Genomic DNA, 17,807 nt, shown 5'->3' on the forward strand with positions numbered 1-17,807 from the left:
GTATACTATATTTTTGAATATGCAACAACAATCTATAGCCACAATTCACATAAGGAGAGTGATTCAAAAGGAAAATATTTGGACAAATCATTGGTACAGAACCAGGACAGGTGCTGGAAGAAATCTACTGAGTAATGAGTATTCTTGAAAGTAATTAATTAATTTTAAAAAATTGATTCCAAGTTCTCTGTCAAAATACATTTTTGAGGACCTTCATCATATTACTGCTGTGCCACATCACAGTCATTGTCTTCAGTGGTTTTGTCAGAATATACATACGCTATTATGTAAATATGTCCAATTAATTTGCATAAATTAAACTCATAGCCCCTTTTAAACAGTAAAGGTGCATAAACTGTATGCTAACTATGTGCAGAGTTTATTTTAGGGAGCACACGAGTTCATTATGGGGTGCTGATTTGACAACAACCTTACAGATAAGTACCAAACAAAAACATAAACTCAGTCATTGTGTATATCTTACATTATTGCAACCACTTTGACAATTGTATTGAAATATTATATTTGGACATTGCGTTATTAGAGTCGGTCGTAATGATTCACAGAGGTATACATTTGTACGCAGTTTTAACACACCTGTCAGGATAATAATAATAGAGGCATTTAAAATAGGGTTCCTGACGTCACCTGACAGCAACACATCTTTGTCAGTGAACAAAATGGCGTCCTATTATATGACTGTCACTCGGCTTCGGGTAAGTGAAACGTTATTTTATATTAGTATTATATTCAACACTAAGCATTAAGTATAGATTTTCAGTAAAAAATGAATTACGAGATATTACTGTCCACAGCGAACTTTTAAAAAAAAATCATCAATATTGTAAACAATCCATCTCAGCGGTTGTTGTTTGGTCACTGTGTCCCAGTCGAGACTGTTACTAACTAGTGCTCCATGAAACGGCTACAAGTTAGTCTGGGAAGTGCACAATAACGCTTTATCTATAATGCTGGTTTACAATACAATGTGTTGTCGAAATGCACTAAATTGAATGCTTCAAATTGCACCAAATGTCCAGCTGTTTGCAAGGTGATTCAAGGTTACTGAAGTTTTAAGTGCGCACTTGTCTGGTTTCCACGCTTAATAACATTTTCAGTCAAATCACGGTGTCAGACAATGCGGCACAAAATTAAGCAATTAATCGAACATGAGATGGTCTTATAGAAACCTCATGAAATTATCTGAATGGACACTGTCCAATACTTTTTTGCTACGTCTATAAAGATATGTGACCAAGGGCCTGCTAATATGAGGTAGATTTTATATTTGATTCGGCAAATTAACATTACAGATTTTTGGTACATTCTCAGTTGATTGTGATATTCCATTTGCTTACATCTTTCCACTCTAAATAATCAGGCCTATAGGTTGATTCAAAATAAGCCTGTCTGTCTAACATGAGTTAACATGTTGAGGACGATTTGCTGTGTTGACACAATATTGAAAATCATAGCTAGATTAGATCACTTGAGCTGTCACAAAATTAGCTGTTCTAATGTGTAGGGAGTAGGTGGCTCCTTTGGGGCTAAATACAAACACTAACTTACCCAACACTTAGGCTACTCATTCTAAACTTTAGGTGCTGTGTGTTTTGGGAAAATGAGAGCCTGACAAGTAGCTGGCTGACAGATTGTTTACTTAGTTAGTGTAATGCAATACTCTTCTCTTTACTTGATTAATATTGCTGTCAGTCTCCATTGTGTGAGGTGATGGAACATGAAAGTCACATGGAGATCACGCAGATTGTAGATGAGTCATTTTATGGTGGCCTTGTTTTTTTATTTTTATATATTTTTGTGAGAATATGAATCCTATATGTCTCTGTTTAAACTTTCTGGTCATTAGGCTATAGACTAGGTTCAGGGTTTACCCTACGAGGTCCGGGAACCTGCTGGTTTTCTTTTCTACCTGATAATATGACTGTAAGTCGCTTTGGATAAAAGCGTCTGCTAAATGGCTTATTATTATAATTAATTGCACCCACCTGGTACAGTAATGAAAAAATGCAGTGGAACTGGCTTTGAGGTCCAGAGTTGAGTTTGAGGGAACTAGGTCCAATGTTTGCAATGATTACGAACTTTAAAGCCCCTGTATCCTCTTCCATGATGATGTTTCCAAGTTTGATGTATCATTACTAAAAATGTCTTTTAGCTTGTCCTTGGAGAAGGGGCAAGACGTCTCCATGTCTCGGCAGCCTTCAACGCCAAGGCCAAGGTGGCCATGAGCCGCTTTGAGCCTGGAACCAGCATCAACTATGAGAAGCTACATGAGAACATCGATGTTGTGCGCAAGAGGTCAGTAGCTGCCTTTCCAACCTCACACCCAGCGTTCCTCTGTTTACAACCACTACTACTATGACATGCCCATTGCAACTGTTCACTAAATCCTTTGACATTTAGCGTGTTGACTTCTTATGGTCAGCAACACTGGCCACACCGAGCTAACTTTAGATTAGAAAGCATTCCTCCTAGTGAGTTAACCTTTTACTATATTTTAAGAGTTTAATCCTAACCACACTGTCCTCCCATCCCCGCCCTTATCTCACCTCAGGCTCAATCGCCCCCTCACTTTGTCAGAGAAGATTGTGTACGGTCACCTGGATGACCCCGTGGGCCAGGACATCGCCAGGGGGCGCACTTACCTGCGGCTGCGTCCGGACCGTGTGGCCATGCAGGATGCCACGGCCCAGATGGCCATGCTACAGTTCATCAGCAGCGGCCTGCCCAAGGTGGCTGTGCCCTCAACCATCCACTGTGACCACCTGATTGAGGCACAGATCGGAGGGGTTGAGGACCTAAAGAGGGCGAAGGTCAGTAGGGAGCAGAGGAAACTCAAGGGGCTGGCCAGTTGTTTTTGGGCTGTCCAGCTGATTTCTGTTGGTTGAGATCTAGGGTGTTCTACAGAGGATTAATATTTTCCATGGTATCAGGAGTTCCTAGGGGTAACCGAAAGTATTGCGTTGGGGTGAAGATGACCCATATGAGATGGAATGTTGGTTAACTGCTACACATACATTACATTACATACAAAGAGAAGCCCTGAGGAATATTTAGCATGGGTGACACTTACTACATCCAATTGCACAGAGGTCAAGTTGAGTAACAGGGATTAAAGGGGAATTAAGGTCTGCAGCCAAATATGTGCTGTGACGGTTACATAAAGGGGACTACCAGCTGAAAATATATTATCCTCAACTCAACTGACACCCCAACCCCTTCTCACTTGTCCTTTTTAATCCAGGAAGTGAATCAGGAGGTTTACAACTTCCTGGCGACAGCTGGAGCCAGGTATGGAGTTGGCTTCTGGAAACCAGGCTCTGGAATCATTCACCAGGTACCTGTACAATAAAGGGTAACTGGTCAGATTGAGCTGCCATGAGACTAATTTGGATTTGGACAATATCCACTTCTGAAATTAGACTAACAACTAGATTAGAGCTCAGGAATACTGCTGTGAAAAGAGTAGCAGAATACACTGTTCACTCATGATATCAAACCTGTTATACATTCAGATCTTGACATTATTGGGCTCAATACGTCAAATGATTGTTGTGCATTGGCTAACAGAGATGTCACTCACCCTTGACAGATCATTCTAGAGAACTATGCCTACCCAGGAGTCCTGCTGATTGGCACAGACTCCCACACACCTAATGGGGGCGGCCTGGGCTCCATCTGCATCGGAGTGGGTGGCGCTGACGCTGTGGACGTCATGGCTGGTATCCCATGGGAGCTCAAGTGTCCCAATGTGAGCTGCTATGACAGTGAACCAACTCACTACATTCCCTTCACCCACTAATTTATCTCTCTTTCTGTATCTATCTCCTTCATACATGTATAAAAAAACGGACCTTTCACAAATGTAGTAATAACTCCCTCTTCATCAGGTGATTGGAGTGAAGCTGACTGGTAGTCTATCGGGCTGGACCTCTCCCAAGGATGTTATCCTGAAGGTGGCTGGGATCCTGACAGTGAAGGGGGGCACAGGAGCCATCGTGGAGTACCATGGCCCAGGCGTCGACTCCATTTCCTGCACCGGTGAGGCCAAAAGATAGTAAGGTTTACCTGAACTAGTGAGTAAACTACTCTACGCTGTTTGTTTTAACAATCTGCTTGTTTCAGTTGAGTTTGTCCAGTGGTTTGGTCTTAGAAACGTGATGTGACTTTTCCCACCTCCTGGCTACAGGTATGGCAACTATCTGCAACATGGGAGCTGAAATTGGTGCCACCACCTCTGTTTTCCCCTTCAACCACCGCATGAAGACTTACCTGAATAAGACTGGACGTGCAGGTTAGAACTCACCATAAGACATTCTTTATTTCACAATCCATTCAGTGTCAGTCTCACAGCCACTGTTACACATACAGCATAGTCCCTTAGCATTTTTGTATTCTCTTTCGGACTTTTTCCATCTACTCTCAGACATCGCTGCCCTGGCTGACGAGTATAAGGATGACTTGGTCCCTGACACGGGCTGCAAGTACGACCAGGTCATTGAGATCAACCTGAGTGAGGTGAGTCCACTCTGTTATTAGGCTGACATCCATTACTTATATTTATAGAATATCTTCTCAAGGAATAACACACATTGTCAATGCTGTCTGTCTTCTGTCCCTGGCAGCTGAAGCCCCATATCAACGGGCCCTTCACTCCTGACCTGGCCCACCCAGTGTCTGAGATCGGTGCTGTGGCTGAGAAGAACGGCTGGCCCCTGGAGGTCAAAGTGGGTCCGTATCAGCACCAGCAGTCACACGTTATCTTTAACACTCCCTTGAAAAGTATACATTTAGCTTTCTGTTAATATTCAAGAAAAGCCCTATAAGAGAAAAGTACAATAACATTTAATTATCATACATTTCCAGGCTTATTTACATGACTGTTCAAATCTCCTGCGCTTCTCCTGTCTTACTCTGTTATTAACCTGATTCCCGGTGGTCCCTTGTGGTCCTACTAGGTCTGATTGGTAGCTGCACCAACTCCAGCTATGAGGACATGGGCCGCGCTGCTTCCCTGGCCAAGCAGGCCCTAGACAAAGGCCTGAAGTGCAAGGCCGCGTTCACCGTCACCCCCGGCTCTGAGCAGATCCGCGCCACCATCGAGAGGGATGGCTTTGTGAGTTCAAACCTGTTGGAAAAAAAGTCCATTGCCAAACTAGTTGCCCATTACTTGATTTGTAGGTACATTCTTATGTTTGTTTTTCTCCTTTAGTCTAAGATCCTGAGGGATGTGGGTGGGGTGGTCCTGGCTAACGCTTGTGGACCATGCATTGGCCAGTGGGACAGGAAGGATGTGAAGAAGGGGGAGAAGAACACTATCGTCACCTCCTACAACAGGAACTTCACTTCCAGGAATGATGCCAACCCTGCCACCCATGCTTTCGTCACATCCCCTGAAGTACCATAATCACAACACACACACACACACACTTCTTATATTATGACATCCACACTATGTCCCCTTGTAACTAGTTGCCCTAATAACCCTCCCTCTTCCTATACAGATTGTCACAGCTTTGGCCATCGCTGGTACCCTGAACTTCGATCCTGAGACTGACTACCTCACCGCGGCCAATGGTGAGAAATTCAAGCTGGAGCCACCCAATGGCGACGAGCTGCCTGCCCGTGACTTTGACCCCGGCCAGGACACCTACCAACACCCCCCTGCCGAGAGTGGCTCTGTTATGGTGGACGTCAGCCCCACCAGCACCCGCCTGCAGCTGCTGGAGCCCTTTGACAAGTGGAACGGCAAGGACCTTGACGACCTGCAAGTGCTGATCAAGGTGAGGGAGGGGGAGAGGTGGATGACAAGACCGCTATATGATGAGGAAGGCCTCTTCTCACTGTTTGGCTGAGTTCTATCCTCCACCAAGGACCATGGTTGGAATTGAGATGCCTTCGATGGTGGCATTACTTTCTAATTATTAGAGACTTAGAAACCACTGAGTTGGCAGACAGTTGTTCAGGCATGTGGTGCTGCATTTAGATGGTCATTTACCCTACTGTCTCTTTTCTTCCTTCCTCTTCCGCAGGTGAAAGGCAAGTGCACCACAGACCACATCAGCGCCGCCGGCCCCTGGCTCAAGTTTCGCGGTCACCTCGACAACATCTCCAACAACATGCTCATTGGAGCAATCAACATCGAGAACGACGCGGTCAACAAGATCAAGAACCAGCTGACAGGAGAGTACGGGGGCGTGCCTGATGTGGCTCGCCACTACAAGGTGTGACAGACATAGTAACTGACAGGAGAGGACCGAAAGAGGCTGTGGACTGTTGGGCTGTCCCAGAATCACAATATTTACATTAGAATCTGATTTAAGAAATTCCCTCTCTGCTCCTTCCAGGCTAACGGTCTGTCGTGGGTGGTTGTGGGGGATGACAACTACGGGGAGGGCTCGAGCAGAGAGCACGCAGCCCTGGAGCCCAGACACCTGGGAGGCAGGGTCATCCTCGTCAAGAGCTTCGCCAGGATCCACGGTACGCTTAGAGGTTACATGTGGAGGCACCGAGAGCGAGGGGAGGGTATATGGGTGTGGTGGGGCGAGTGGGTGGGTAGCATGAGAGAAGCTTTTGGTGGGAACCTGCTCAATCTGAGACTATTTGTGTTGAGAGGGAGCTCATGTAGCTATCATGAGACCCATTGCAAAAGAAGGGAAACATGGTTAGAAACAACATCACCCACACACTTTGAATGTGCACATTGTTCTCTATGACCTTGACTTGGCATGTAATGGACCTGCCCCGCTGTGGTAGAGGGCCTCTCTATTTACACAATGGAGCTCGATACGAGCCAATTCCCCAAGCTCCCTCTTGTTCCCCACTTTCTGTTTTTTTTCTTTGTCTTGCTTTCTTTTCTCCTCATTGCCATTCTGTCCTCTTTTCTCAGAGACCAACCTGAAGAAGCAGGGCATGCTGCCCTTGACCTTCGCCGACCCAACCGATTACGACAAAATCCGCCCCGACGACAAGATCTCCATCACAGGCCTTGCAACCTTTGCCCCCGGCAAGGTGAGCTTCATTGATCATTCAGCCTCCAAAATTACCGCCCTCCATATAATGGGGATGGGACTTGGTAGTATGTGTATTTTACACGGATGCCTTACAGTCCAGCTCTCTTTCTCCTCTAGCCCCTGAAGGGAGTGGTGAAGCACGGTGACGGCAGCCAGGACATCATCACCCTGAACCACACCTTCAACGAGAACCAGGTTGAGTGGTTCCACGCCGGCAGCGCCCTCAACAGGATGAAGGAGCTGCAGTAACTGAAGAGGGTGAAGAGGGGCGGAGGAGCACAGAGAGGCGGGCCTGGAGCTTTTGAGGGGGAGGGGGGCTGCACAGAGGTGGGAAATGAGCGATAGCAGCCTGCCTATCATAAACACACTCATACACACACCCACACACCCCATGTCGCTGTACAGATGAAATGTGCGCACACACATACATACAGGATTACTGTGAAAGCACTTCCCACACAGGTAGAGCTCTATACACACACACACACGCTCTCACATAACACACACACAATAACCCATGTCTTTGTTTCAGCATAGCATTTAAGTGTTCCCGTTCTAGGCAGCACTGCTCTTGTTGGCAGTACTCCCTGTTTGTGTAGAAATCACATTTGTCACGCTTCAGTGCTGCAGTATTCAATTCACTCCTACCTCAAAAACACACAGCTAGCTCTCCATATCAGGTCTGTAGCTTGAATCCTGCTCACATTCCTTTACCTGTCATAGTTGGTGTGTTAAGCTGTGTACCTGGACCTCCCCTTGTTCCCTCCAACACAGACAGCTGGTTAACCCAGTTGTACATTTAATTCACTGAATGTATCCCTTTCATTCCCAGGATTTGGAACTCTTCTTAGTTCAATATTACTGCTAGTGAAGATGAAAGTTAATATTTGTTTAGTTAGGTCCATCTATTGTCCACCATGGTTCTAGTGGGCCTCAGGATCTGCCGATTTTGACTGTGACTGACCTGAATTGATACGTTTTAGTCATTGATTAGAGAGCAAATCGCCTAACCTGGTTACCCAGGCCTAATAACTGTTCAGATAGTATATTAAAGGCATCAATGGAACCATTAGATTCCGTGGCCCCAGGACCAGGTTGTAGTGCATCATTATTATTATTATTTTTGTAGGGTTTTCCTTTTCCGGAGTTTCTCTTGACCCGTAATCTATTTGAATCCACGGAATTTGGTGTACTGTTTGTCACTCCTTTGCATTCCACACTAACTCTCTACTGCTGCTTTCTCCACATGCTCCATTTGTTCCATTTCTACTTGAGGGCTATTGCGTGAAATGATATCAGATCCTAGCAGCCCTTTTCTGTGTTTCTCTGTAGGTGGGAGTAAAATGCTACATACTGCTGTGTTGTACTAGTCTTTCCATTACTTTCCATGTGTGTGTCCATATGTGTTAATGTGTGTTAGCTAACTAATCAGACCATTGCCTGTCCATATCCCTGTCTGGCTTGGTGCTGCCCCTCTGTCCTTGCTAATTCCAGGGCTCCACGCACAGCTTGAGGAGACCTCTTACAAAATGAACGCACAATCTAGTGTCCAGACGCCTGTACACTAGCGCTATATGTAGTAGTATTGTAGACACTCAGCCACACTTTCATTAATACATTGCAAACGATGCACTCCATAGCATCTTAAAGGAAGGGTGTGATTTAATTTGAAAGATGTTCCATAACAAAATAACTGAATACAATGACAAATGTATACCATTATCTGATTTCAGGTTATTACATTTGGCTAAAACTCTTGCCATGTTATATCTACATTTTGCCACTTAAATGGTACATTGTGTGTTTGAGGATGTTGCAGCTAAGTCTTATAAAGTGTGACTGTTTTAAGTTGGCTTTGGGGGGGCCATGACCACCTATTCGTTGTCTTCTCGTCACTAATTTACTTTATAGTAATTTAGTGAGTTATAATCAATGTATTCATGGGATTACTGTGGAGATTTGATTGGCTACTTCCATTAAATCCATTGGTCATGGTGCCAAGATGATTGTAACGTTGCTATCAAAGTTTATTTTCATATCAGTTTATTTAGCTTGTCAGTGATGAACCGAAGATCTAACCGTCTGTTTTTGTAGTTGCAGTAGGGTGTGATGAAAGTAGAAATGCTATGCCTATTTTGTCCACTAGCATATGGTCTTCATTGACAATATATTCATAGATGAATGGCCATAGCTCCCAATGTCAAACCCAAAAGTATTTAAAGGAACTTGGTTTGGGCCTGTGTGTAAATTATGTGATATAGCGGCACAATGGATAGAGGTGTACATATTCACTATATTATACAATAGAGAGAGGGGTGGGCAGGAGCTGCCTGGTTGAATGCAGAGCCTTTCGTTCTCTGAAACCCACTGTAACAAACTAATAATTTAATCTCCCATCAATTGTCTTTATTAAACTGAAGCCTAAAAGTGTTTTGTATCTATTTCCCCCTCCCCAATCTAAGGGTTTCACAACTAGTCAAACCACTAAATGGGTGGTTGGAGGTTTTTAAATGAAGGTCAATTATTGTTGAAGCACTAAAGTAGGGTTGTCCTGTACGTCTCAATGTTTTGGAGCTCTTGGACCTGTGCTGTACAGTGGTCCGTCTTTGTATGTTGCACCCAGGTGAAGGTTGGAGTTGTTTACAATGTAAAGGGAGCGACTAGTCAGGTGAGACATGTCTAGGTTTTTTGTTTTTTAAATGATTTGAGAGATGCAGATAAAGGAACCCCTGATTTTGAAACAGGATTGGCTCCAGATCGTTGCAACTTTAACCCATGGTGTATGTGGTTTAGAGAACATTAACCAACTTATTATACACTGTCATAATCAATACTAATTCGTCATTTCCTCAACCTTAGCTAAGTTAACATGTTGCTGATCAATTCTCTCTGATCTGTCTACTGCAATTAATTGCCAAAGATGCCTCATGAAAATGCTCCATTACATACTAAAACATAAGTGTTACAGAAAGGTTTGCCATTGGTTTTGTTAGCAGAACTACGGTTCTTCATGTCAATGAACTCCATGTTGGAGCATGAAGATGAACAGTGTAATGCCAGCAGCGTTCAAGTTTGTCAATTGTGTTACTAAAGTAATTCATACATTCTTAACAAATTCACAAAAGTATTTAATGCATTCTCTAAACGGAACCATTCTGTGTACATTGTAATTCATAAATAGCAGCCACCCATGAAGCAGTTTGCTTGTACTGTGATGTAATATACAATATGTTGATCCCTGGTTCAAATCTGAGTTTCTGAAATGCTACTGTAACGTGACAAAGCAGATACTTAATTGTACACATTTTAAATTGTCCTCAGCAAAACCCAAACCTGAGTTTTGTAAACTGCTTTGTTTTATTGGCCTGGCTATTTATTTTCCATTTTGAAACACTGTCAATGTCTTACTTCATAAAAATGCCTATTTTGTTCAGATACTGCAAACAATTAAATGCATAAACCCATTGACGGGCATTATTAATTTTCATGTAATCTCAAGTGGTGAATTCCGCTTCACTGATTCCATATTTGTTTGATTTTAAAGTTGGTTTTGTATTAGGTGATTTGAATGCTTGCAGTTTCATAGCGTGCCAGATTAAAAGAGATTTTAGGATATTTCCTGTGGTAAATGAATATTTAATAAAGATAATGTTTGATCTAATTTATTTTTTGCAAGTTTGTTAATTAGATTTAATTCAGCAGTTTATAGTTACTATACCAGTAATACAGTTAAAATACTACAATATTCAGAACTGTGAATATAGTATCCCTTAGCTGTAATAGGGGCAGTTTCCCAGATACAGATTGAGCCTAGTCCTGGACTAAGAAGTACTTTCTATGGAGATTTTCAGTCGAATGACTAGGCTTAACCTATGTCTGGGAAAACACCCCTTATAGGGTTTTTCCATTACAGCACCGGTGTGTTGCCAGTGATTATGTTAATGTAGGCTCTAGTCTTGTGTTATTTGTTTGGAGCAGGGCTGTGGAATTGGAAACACAAAAGTGAGCCTTTTTGGTAAAACACTGAGGTAAGTCCCTAGTGGAAATGTGCCATTTTGGTGTTTTTCGAATGAGACCCAGACCCAAGGTCAAACAGACACAGACAAACACATTTTTTAAAGGGTGACCCGAGAACAATTAGACCTGAACCTGAATGGACCCGATGACAACCAGACCTAGACCCGCATTTCGGTTTCAGTCGAACCCATGAAGACCTCTACCCCCCCCACACCAGTGGGTCGCCAGTGTTTTATGTTTAATGTAAACTCTAGTGTAATTGTGTTTCCTTCAGGAGTGTGACGCTAAAGACTTGGGGAGAGCAGAATCCACAATCTTTGTGTCATTCAAGACGGTTGATTTGTGAGAAGCTAAAGTTCACAGTTAGCCGGTATTATGTAAATGCCAGCTGAAAAGTACACAGGGCTTGGCCCCAAATCAGGCCAGGTCCGCCGGAGCCATTGCCCAGTGAGACCCGGTGCCGGTCTGCGTATTTTGGGTAAATAACCATGGTAAATCCTCAAGGGAAACTCACTATTCATGTGTTTGTATTCTATGTAAAAAAATAATAATATATATATATGGTCAAATGGAAGTATTTCCCAGGTACATCATACAGAGGAAACTGCAAGACAGCATCACTGAGTGTAAGGACAAATACTGTGTATCGCAATAGTCTAAAGTGGCTTCCTTTCTGTGTGTCCTTTCCTACACTAATGTAGAAGAACTGGGCAGGTGAGAACAAATGTATGAGTTCTCAGATCAGTAGACCAGAGGAGGAAGCCAAGAACTTTGAGGAAGGAGATACTAAAATAAAATTGCTGCTCAAATTAACGGGCAAGTATGAAAAATAGTTCTGTGCCTTTAACATTGCGACCTGCCGTAAACCGTCATGATAATATCGTAAATCAAAAACACGTGTAAAAAATAGTTGATTTTATGAAGCTAGCGACACGAAGATGGGGATTTTGGTGTCAATTTATCTTTGATACCAGTATTTATTCAAACTAATAAGATGTTGATCCTTACAGTTGAAGATACATTGTCAGAATGTTAATAATTTGAGTAGTTTAAAAGATTCTAAGGAAAGGTAGGTAACAGTTTCAGGACAGTTTTTGCTGTGTTAGCTAGCTAGATAGGGAGATAACATGTTCCTTGATTAAATTGTTGTACACTGGCTACATTGTTTCATTACACTGTAACTAATGGAATGGAAAATGATAAGGTAGCTGGTAAATGTACCTGTGCTATCGCACTTTTACATATGGCTGACAGGCAGACTTACTGTCATACCACGCTGTCTGAAAGGTATTTTTCTGTGATTCATAGCTACTGTATATATTGTTTGTTGTTTTTCCTCGGACCAGAATCATGTTCGTGGCGGTGGAGATGGTTGACACTGTCAGAATCCCCCCATGGAATTTCCAGCGGCAGTTCAATGAGGCCATAGCCGAAGAACTCAACAAGAAATTGGCCAATAAGGTGAGAGGATGCAGTACCAAAGATACTGTAACCAACTCCCCTATTCATCTGTGGTAGTACAGGGGTTCTGTATATTGTCAGCTGAGTTCATATTTTAATGTTTGCTTGGCTTAGCCTAACATAATTGTGACATTGTAGTCTTGTTAACTTATCTGTGCTTTATTTATGTTTGGCTGTTTTTACTTGCGTCTCCACAGGTGGTTTACCAGGTTGGCCTCTGTATCTGTTTGTATGACATCACAAAATTGGAGGATTCCTACATATTCCCAGGTGATGGAGCTTCCCACACCAAAGGTAAGGAAATTACAATTTGCGACAGATTTTCATGCGAATATTCGAAAATCGCCATAAAAATATTATGCACATCTTCCCACCAGAGGTGGGTTTCCATCAAACTGACTTGTTGCAGATAAAAATTTGTGTGATGACATAGTGCACATAAAAAGCACTTTTGTGCTTACATTTCCATGTACCGAATAAAAAATGGAAGTTCAATGTTTCCATTGCATTTTCAACTCGACCGATGGTTTTGTCACAAACTGTTACAATAAATAGAACACTTGCCCAATCTAGTTTTGGCGCATGCTATATAGACAACAGTTCGCTGATAAAGTTGACAGAGTAGGTTATATGATGAGATATGGATAAGCGCAAGATACTTTTTATTTGATAAAGCCAAACACTGATCATGTCACTAGCAGTCAAATAATACCACCCTCGATATTTATTGGAAATTTGCAAGCTTACTGTGCACTTAAAGGCCCAATACAGCCATTTGTATCTTAATATCAAATCATTTCACCAGGCAGGCCAAAACTCCATCCCACCAAAACAGGCTGAAATTTCAGGCGTTTTTTTCTAACAGCGCTTACACTAAAAGGGCATTATCATTATTTTCACAATTTCACAGAATATTCCAACCTCATAGTGTGGAAATTTATATACAAAATTATCCACAGTTGTCTAATGTATTTTGTGTTGACATTTTGCCCTCAAATGTGTTGTTTCAATCAGGCCTGTTGTGAGTTTATTTCTTTTATGCGTAATTCATCCACATGAAATGGTTGGATGGAAACCTGTTTAATGTCGCTGATAGGCCTACATGTTTCATATGAATATAGATGGTAACAAGTGAATACATTAGTGGGCTCAATCCTAAAACAACCCTTGACCCTTACCTAAGGTAGAAAAAATACAGGTTAAGACAACGTAATAATTTCATGCGGAGTGTTCGAAAATAAAGACATTCATTGGACCAGCGCCGTTGCTGATTCTACATAATTAGCATTGAAAACGTGACCACCGGTCGGGAACTCAAGTAATAAAGTGGTTGTAGATAATTTGAAAAACATTTTAAATTGATATAGTGACAGTAAAATGGGTATGCTATGTGTTTGTTGAGTAGTTAGCTGGCATTCACAACCATTCTGTTTATTTTCCACATTGATGACGAACTTTCTTTACTGCTAACATTCACTTTGTCATTTTCGCTCCGGTGCTGGTCCAATCAATTTGTTTATTTTCGAATGCTTCTGCATGTAATTATGTTGTTTTAACCATTGTTATCTTCAACCTAGCCTTAGGCACTTCGTGCAGATCTGGAAGAATTGAAATATGCAAAGTTATTATAGGACGCCGATTGGGTCTTTGCTTGTCAAAGAAGATACTCTTCAGATAACTATTTGACGCATCAAATAAGCTTGTTGACCAATCAGGACCTGAATATGACTGCACGTCACATAATAATTTAACACGTTCATAAACAAATGTACTGTACTTAGTTATTACACATTGATTACACTATCACTCGTATTTCATATGTCACAGCGATTTACCTGCTATGATTCTGGTGAAGTTTTTGTCTCGCGCACCTGCCGCAGCCACACAAGGCAGACACACACTTCCCCAAGCTCTGAGACATTCCTGGTCAGAAGAAAAGCTAGGTAGCTGATGGATGCAAACAATGTTCTCCCAAAAACATAGCAAAACAACATCATTAGTTTCCGTAGCTATAGTTAGCAAGCTAACTATCTAGCTAGGGGTCATCATCTAAAATACCCCTAATGTATGTAATGCTGGCTGGCTGGCAGGCAGAAGCAGCAGGATCACCATCCTTTCTCCCCTGCCTCTGGGATGGTTGCATGTCGGGGAGAATGTTGGACTACCTAGCTAACATTTATGATCCTGCTCGTTTGATCCTGATCTTATTTCAAATGCTCACACTGACGTTTTCCCATTCAGTCGAACAAATAATGGCTTATTACCAAAGCGGTATTGTAAACACATTGTGGCCGGTGTGTGTGCGCTTGTTTTCAGACTTTGTTAGTTTTTTACAGCTTTGACGGTGCTACTGACTGTAGTGGTGGCGCTTGGCTTGCGCATGCAAATTTAGTACACAACAACATTCTATAATAGAATAGTGTCATTTGGCGTGTATCTTTTTTGACACGCAAAGACCCAAATGGCGTTCTATAAAGACCCATATTGCACCTTATTCCTATCCAATCCTATCAGATCTACACAAGTGCCTGGAGGGCAGGGCCTAAGGGTTGTTTCTGGGCAGGGACTTTCTCTTAGGACTGTGTCCATTTTGGTGTGACCCTATCTTTTCCCTACTCTGTTTGTTAGTACACTTCAGGTATGTTGTGTTCCACCCTTTCTTGGATGAGATTCTTGTTGGAAAGATCAAGTACTGCAGTCAAGAAGGAGTACATGGTGAGAGAAACTCCTAATCTTTTCCCTCGCCTTCCCGTTTTCTCACTACCCATCTGAATGTTAAGTCCTAATAGACTATATGACTCAGTGCAACAGCATTGTCCATAACGCATAGACCTATGTCTATTCTGGATTAATAGGCCTCATCATGTGAAAATAGGAACACTTGAAAATGCTGTGATTTGCTGATACACTCATTTGGGTCAGCTGCTTTTTATACACCGCCGTCACAGCCCCAGAGGAGTCAGTACACACTGCAGTGGGATTCCTACCGACCCTGTCTCTCTCTCAATGTATAAAGTGGATCAACAGGGAGAATGTCTCAGTATGAAGTATAACATTGATGTGGCAGTCTGTCCGTATAGATTTGTTCACACTACCATGTTTTGTTTCACAGTCAGCCTAGGATTCTTTGATGACATCGTCATTCCCCCAGAGTCCCTACAGCAGCCTGCAAAATTGTATCCTGCTCAGTGATGTGTGTTTGTGTATTTCCTACCAATGTGTACATTTTACAATTTGTTGCTTGAAAGCTGAGTTGCAGTAGATGTCTCAGGAATACGATAGTGTAAATGTTAATTAACCTCATGTTGATAGCTATCCGATAGACATTTTAGTTTACCTGTATAAGCGACTTAAAATAAATCCATCTAGCATGCGCTCCTTGACTGCTGCCCCAGCGATGAAGCAGAGCAGGTGTGGGTGTGGGAGTATGAGACAGACGAAGGGGCCCATGACCTCTACATGGACCAAGGTGAGGAGATCCGCTTCCGGGTCACAGATGAAGTCTTCCTGGACACGTCGCCTACGGGCCCTTCTGCCGCAGCAACTGACACCCCTGCAGCCCCAGGAGCAGAGGACGGTGGCCAGAAGAAAGAGGCCCCTTACACACTGCTAGTAAGAAAGCGCTCACTGATATAACAGACTTATTTCACACTACAAAATATTTAATTACTATTGTTGTGAATTGAATAATTTCAAGTATCCATATACAGTATATGTAACTGAGTTAAATGGTACTGGTAAGCTCATTCAAAACGTCCAGTGAGCAGGTATGGAATGTTTGCTCAGGAGTATAATTAATTGGCTGATCCCTCCTGATGACCTGGAAGGAATTATGTGATCTTAGGTAGCTGATGGATGCAAAAAAAATGTCTCCCCCAGTCCCACCCAGTTGACTACTTAAAAATGGTGAAAGTCCTCAAGGGCGCTGCCCATGCTAAAACAGGCTTTGGGGCACTGTAGCTGTCTATCTAGGTCTATGGCGATGGTGCTGCCGAATTGGTACCTTTTGGGTAGTGCAACTGGTTAGTACTTTGTCAAGCAGGGCGGTCACTTGTGCTTGCGAAGCAAAGGACCACTCGTTCGAGGAGGCAAAACTGTTAGCAGCACAGTGACGTCCGTCACATAGGTGTACTTTTGGTTTTACATCATACATCCTTATTACAAATTACTATTTTAAGGTATTTTTCAATACTATAAGTCTGTTTTCTCTAATAATGGCCATAATTCATTCCACCCCTCCCCCCCCTGCCTTTCTTGTGTTCCAGGGTACCATTAGCGAGCCAGGCTTGGGCCTCCTGTCCTGGTGGAACAGCTAACGAAAGGGAGAGACCATTACAGTAGAGAAAACAGGGGAGACAGCTGTCAAGTATTCATCCCAGCTGCTGGACATACACCTTCTTTTTGGACTCTTCTCAGAGTCCCTCCTCCCAGGTTGTGACTTTAACACTGGAGAAACATGCCTCTGTGAAGTGTCCACGAGGCTCATAGACACAAAACTGTGGGCTCAAGTGGAGGAGCAAGGATTCCCATAATAGGAACGTCCCTATCTGCCTTCATAATGGCATACCCAAGGACAAGGGACCAGTAGCAAGGATTACTAATAGAGCACACAGACTGGGGACATGGAGAACTGTCTCACTTGCAAAAGTGTAGCTCCACTTCCCCCTGTGTATTGTAAATACTACCACCATAACTGTTAACGTACCAGCATTTACACCCGGTGCACATGACAGTAAGAAAGACTGAGTAAAGGGCCCCAATTGGCCTCTTTAGTGTCACCATGTAAGTCTGAGTGAGTGTGCCTAAATATACAAGTGTGTGTTGTCTTTGTGACCAGTATAGTGTTTCATCAGTGATAATTTTTGTTTGCATGATTTTGAGTTGGGTTTATTTAAGCAGTAAGGCCCAATGGGATGTGGTAAATGGCCAATATACCACAGCTAAGGGATGTTCTTAGGCAGGAGTACCTGGATACAGCCCTTAGCCATGGTATATTGGCCATATACCACAAACCCCCGAGGTGCCTTATTGCTATTATAAACTGGTTATCAACGTAATTAGAGCAGTAAAAATAAATGTTTTGTCATACCAGTGGTATATGGTCTGATATACCACGGCTGTCATCCAATCAACATTCAGGGTTCGAACCACCCAGTTTATAATTGTGTATAGGACATGTATCCCAAAAAGATCATACAAAAATTAAAGTTCTTGGGAAGGGCTGTCATGAACCCACAAGCACTATACCTCACTGTAATTTGTGTATTTTAGTGGTGTGAAGTCAGGCCTCTGAAGCAC

The 17,807-nt window shown here is 42.7% G+C and overlaps 2 protein-coding genes across 2 annotated transcripts; both read left to right on the forward strand.

Moving 5' to 3' along the window:
- Window positions 1-615: 615 nt before the first annotated feature.
- On the forward strand, window positions 616-10,692 carry LOC121550921 (aconitate hydratase, mitochondrial-like). The gene is made up of 16 exons (XM_045210953.1): window positions 616-716; window positions 2,174-2,316; window positions 2,573-2,831; window positions 3,263-3,355; window positions 3,611-3,769; window positions 3,909-4,059; window positions 4,208-4,312; window positions 4,445-4,536; window positions 4,644-4,749; window positions 4,977-5,134; window positions 5,231-5,416; window positions 5,523-5,801; window positions 6,051-6,242; window positions 6,366-6,498; window positions 6,908-7,029; window positions 7,149-10,692. The coding sequence occupies exons 1-16, from the start codon at window positions 681-683 to the stop codon at window positions 7,278-7,280; spliced, it is 2,346 nt and encodes a 781-aa protein (XP_045066888.1). The 5' UTR covers window positions 616-680; the 3' UTR covers window positions 7,281-10,692.
- Window positions 10,693-11,935: 1,243 nt separating this feature from the next.
- LOC121551206 (DNA-directed RNA polymerase III subunit RPC8) lies at window positions 11,936-17,497 on the forward strand. The gene is made up of 7 exons (XM_041863759.1): window positions 11,936-12,117; window positions 12,395-12,509; window positions 12,707-12,803; window positions 15,138-15,224; window positions 15,622-15,685; window positions 15,905-16,121; window positions 16,775-17,497. Exons 2-7 carry the CDS (start codon window positions 12,399-12,401, stop codon window positions 16,823-16,825), a joined length of 627 nt encoding a protein of 208 aa, XP_041719693.1. The 5' UTR covers window positions 11,936-12,117; window positions 12,395-12,398; the 3' UTR covers window positions 16,826-17,497.
- The last annotated feature ends 310 nt before the right edge of the window (window positions 17,498-17,807 follow it).

Source organism: Coregonus clupeaformis, chromosome 35, assembly GCF_020615455.1.
Source record: "Coregonus clupeaformis isolate EN_2021a chromosome 35, ASM2061545v1, whole genome shotgun sequence".
NCBI lineage: Eukaryota > Metazoa > Chordata > Actinopteri > Salmoniformes > Salmonidae > Coregonus > Coregonus clupeaformis.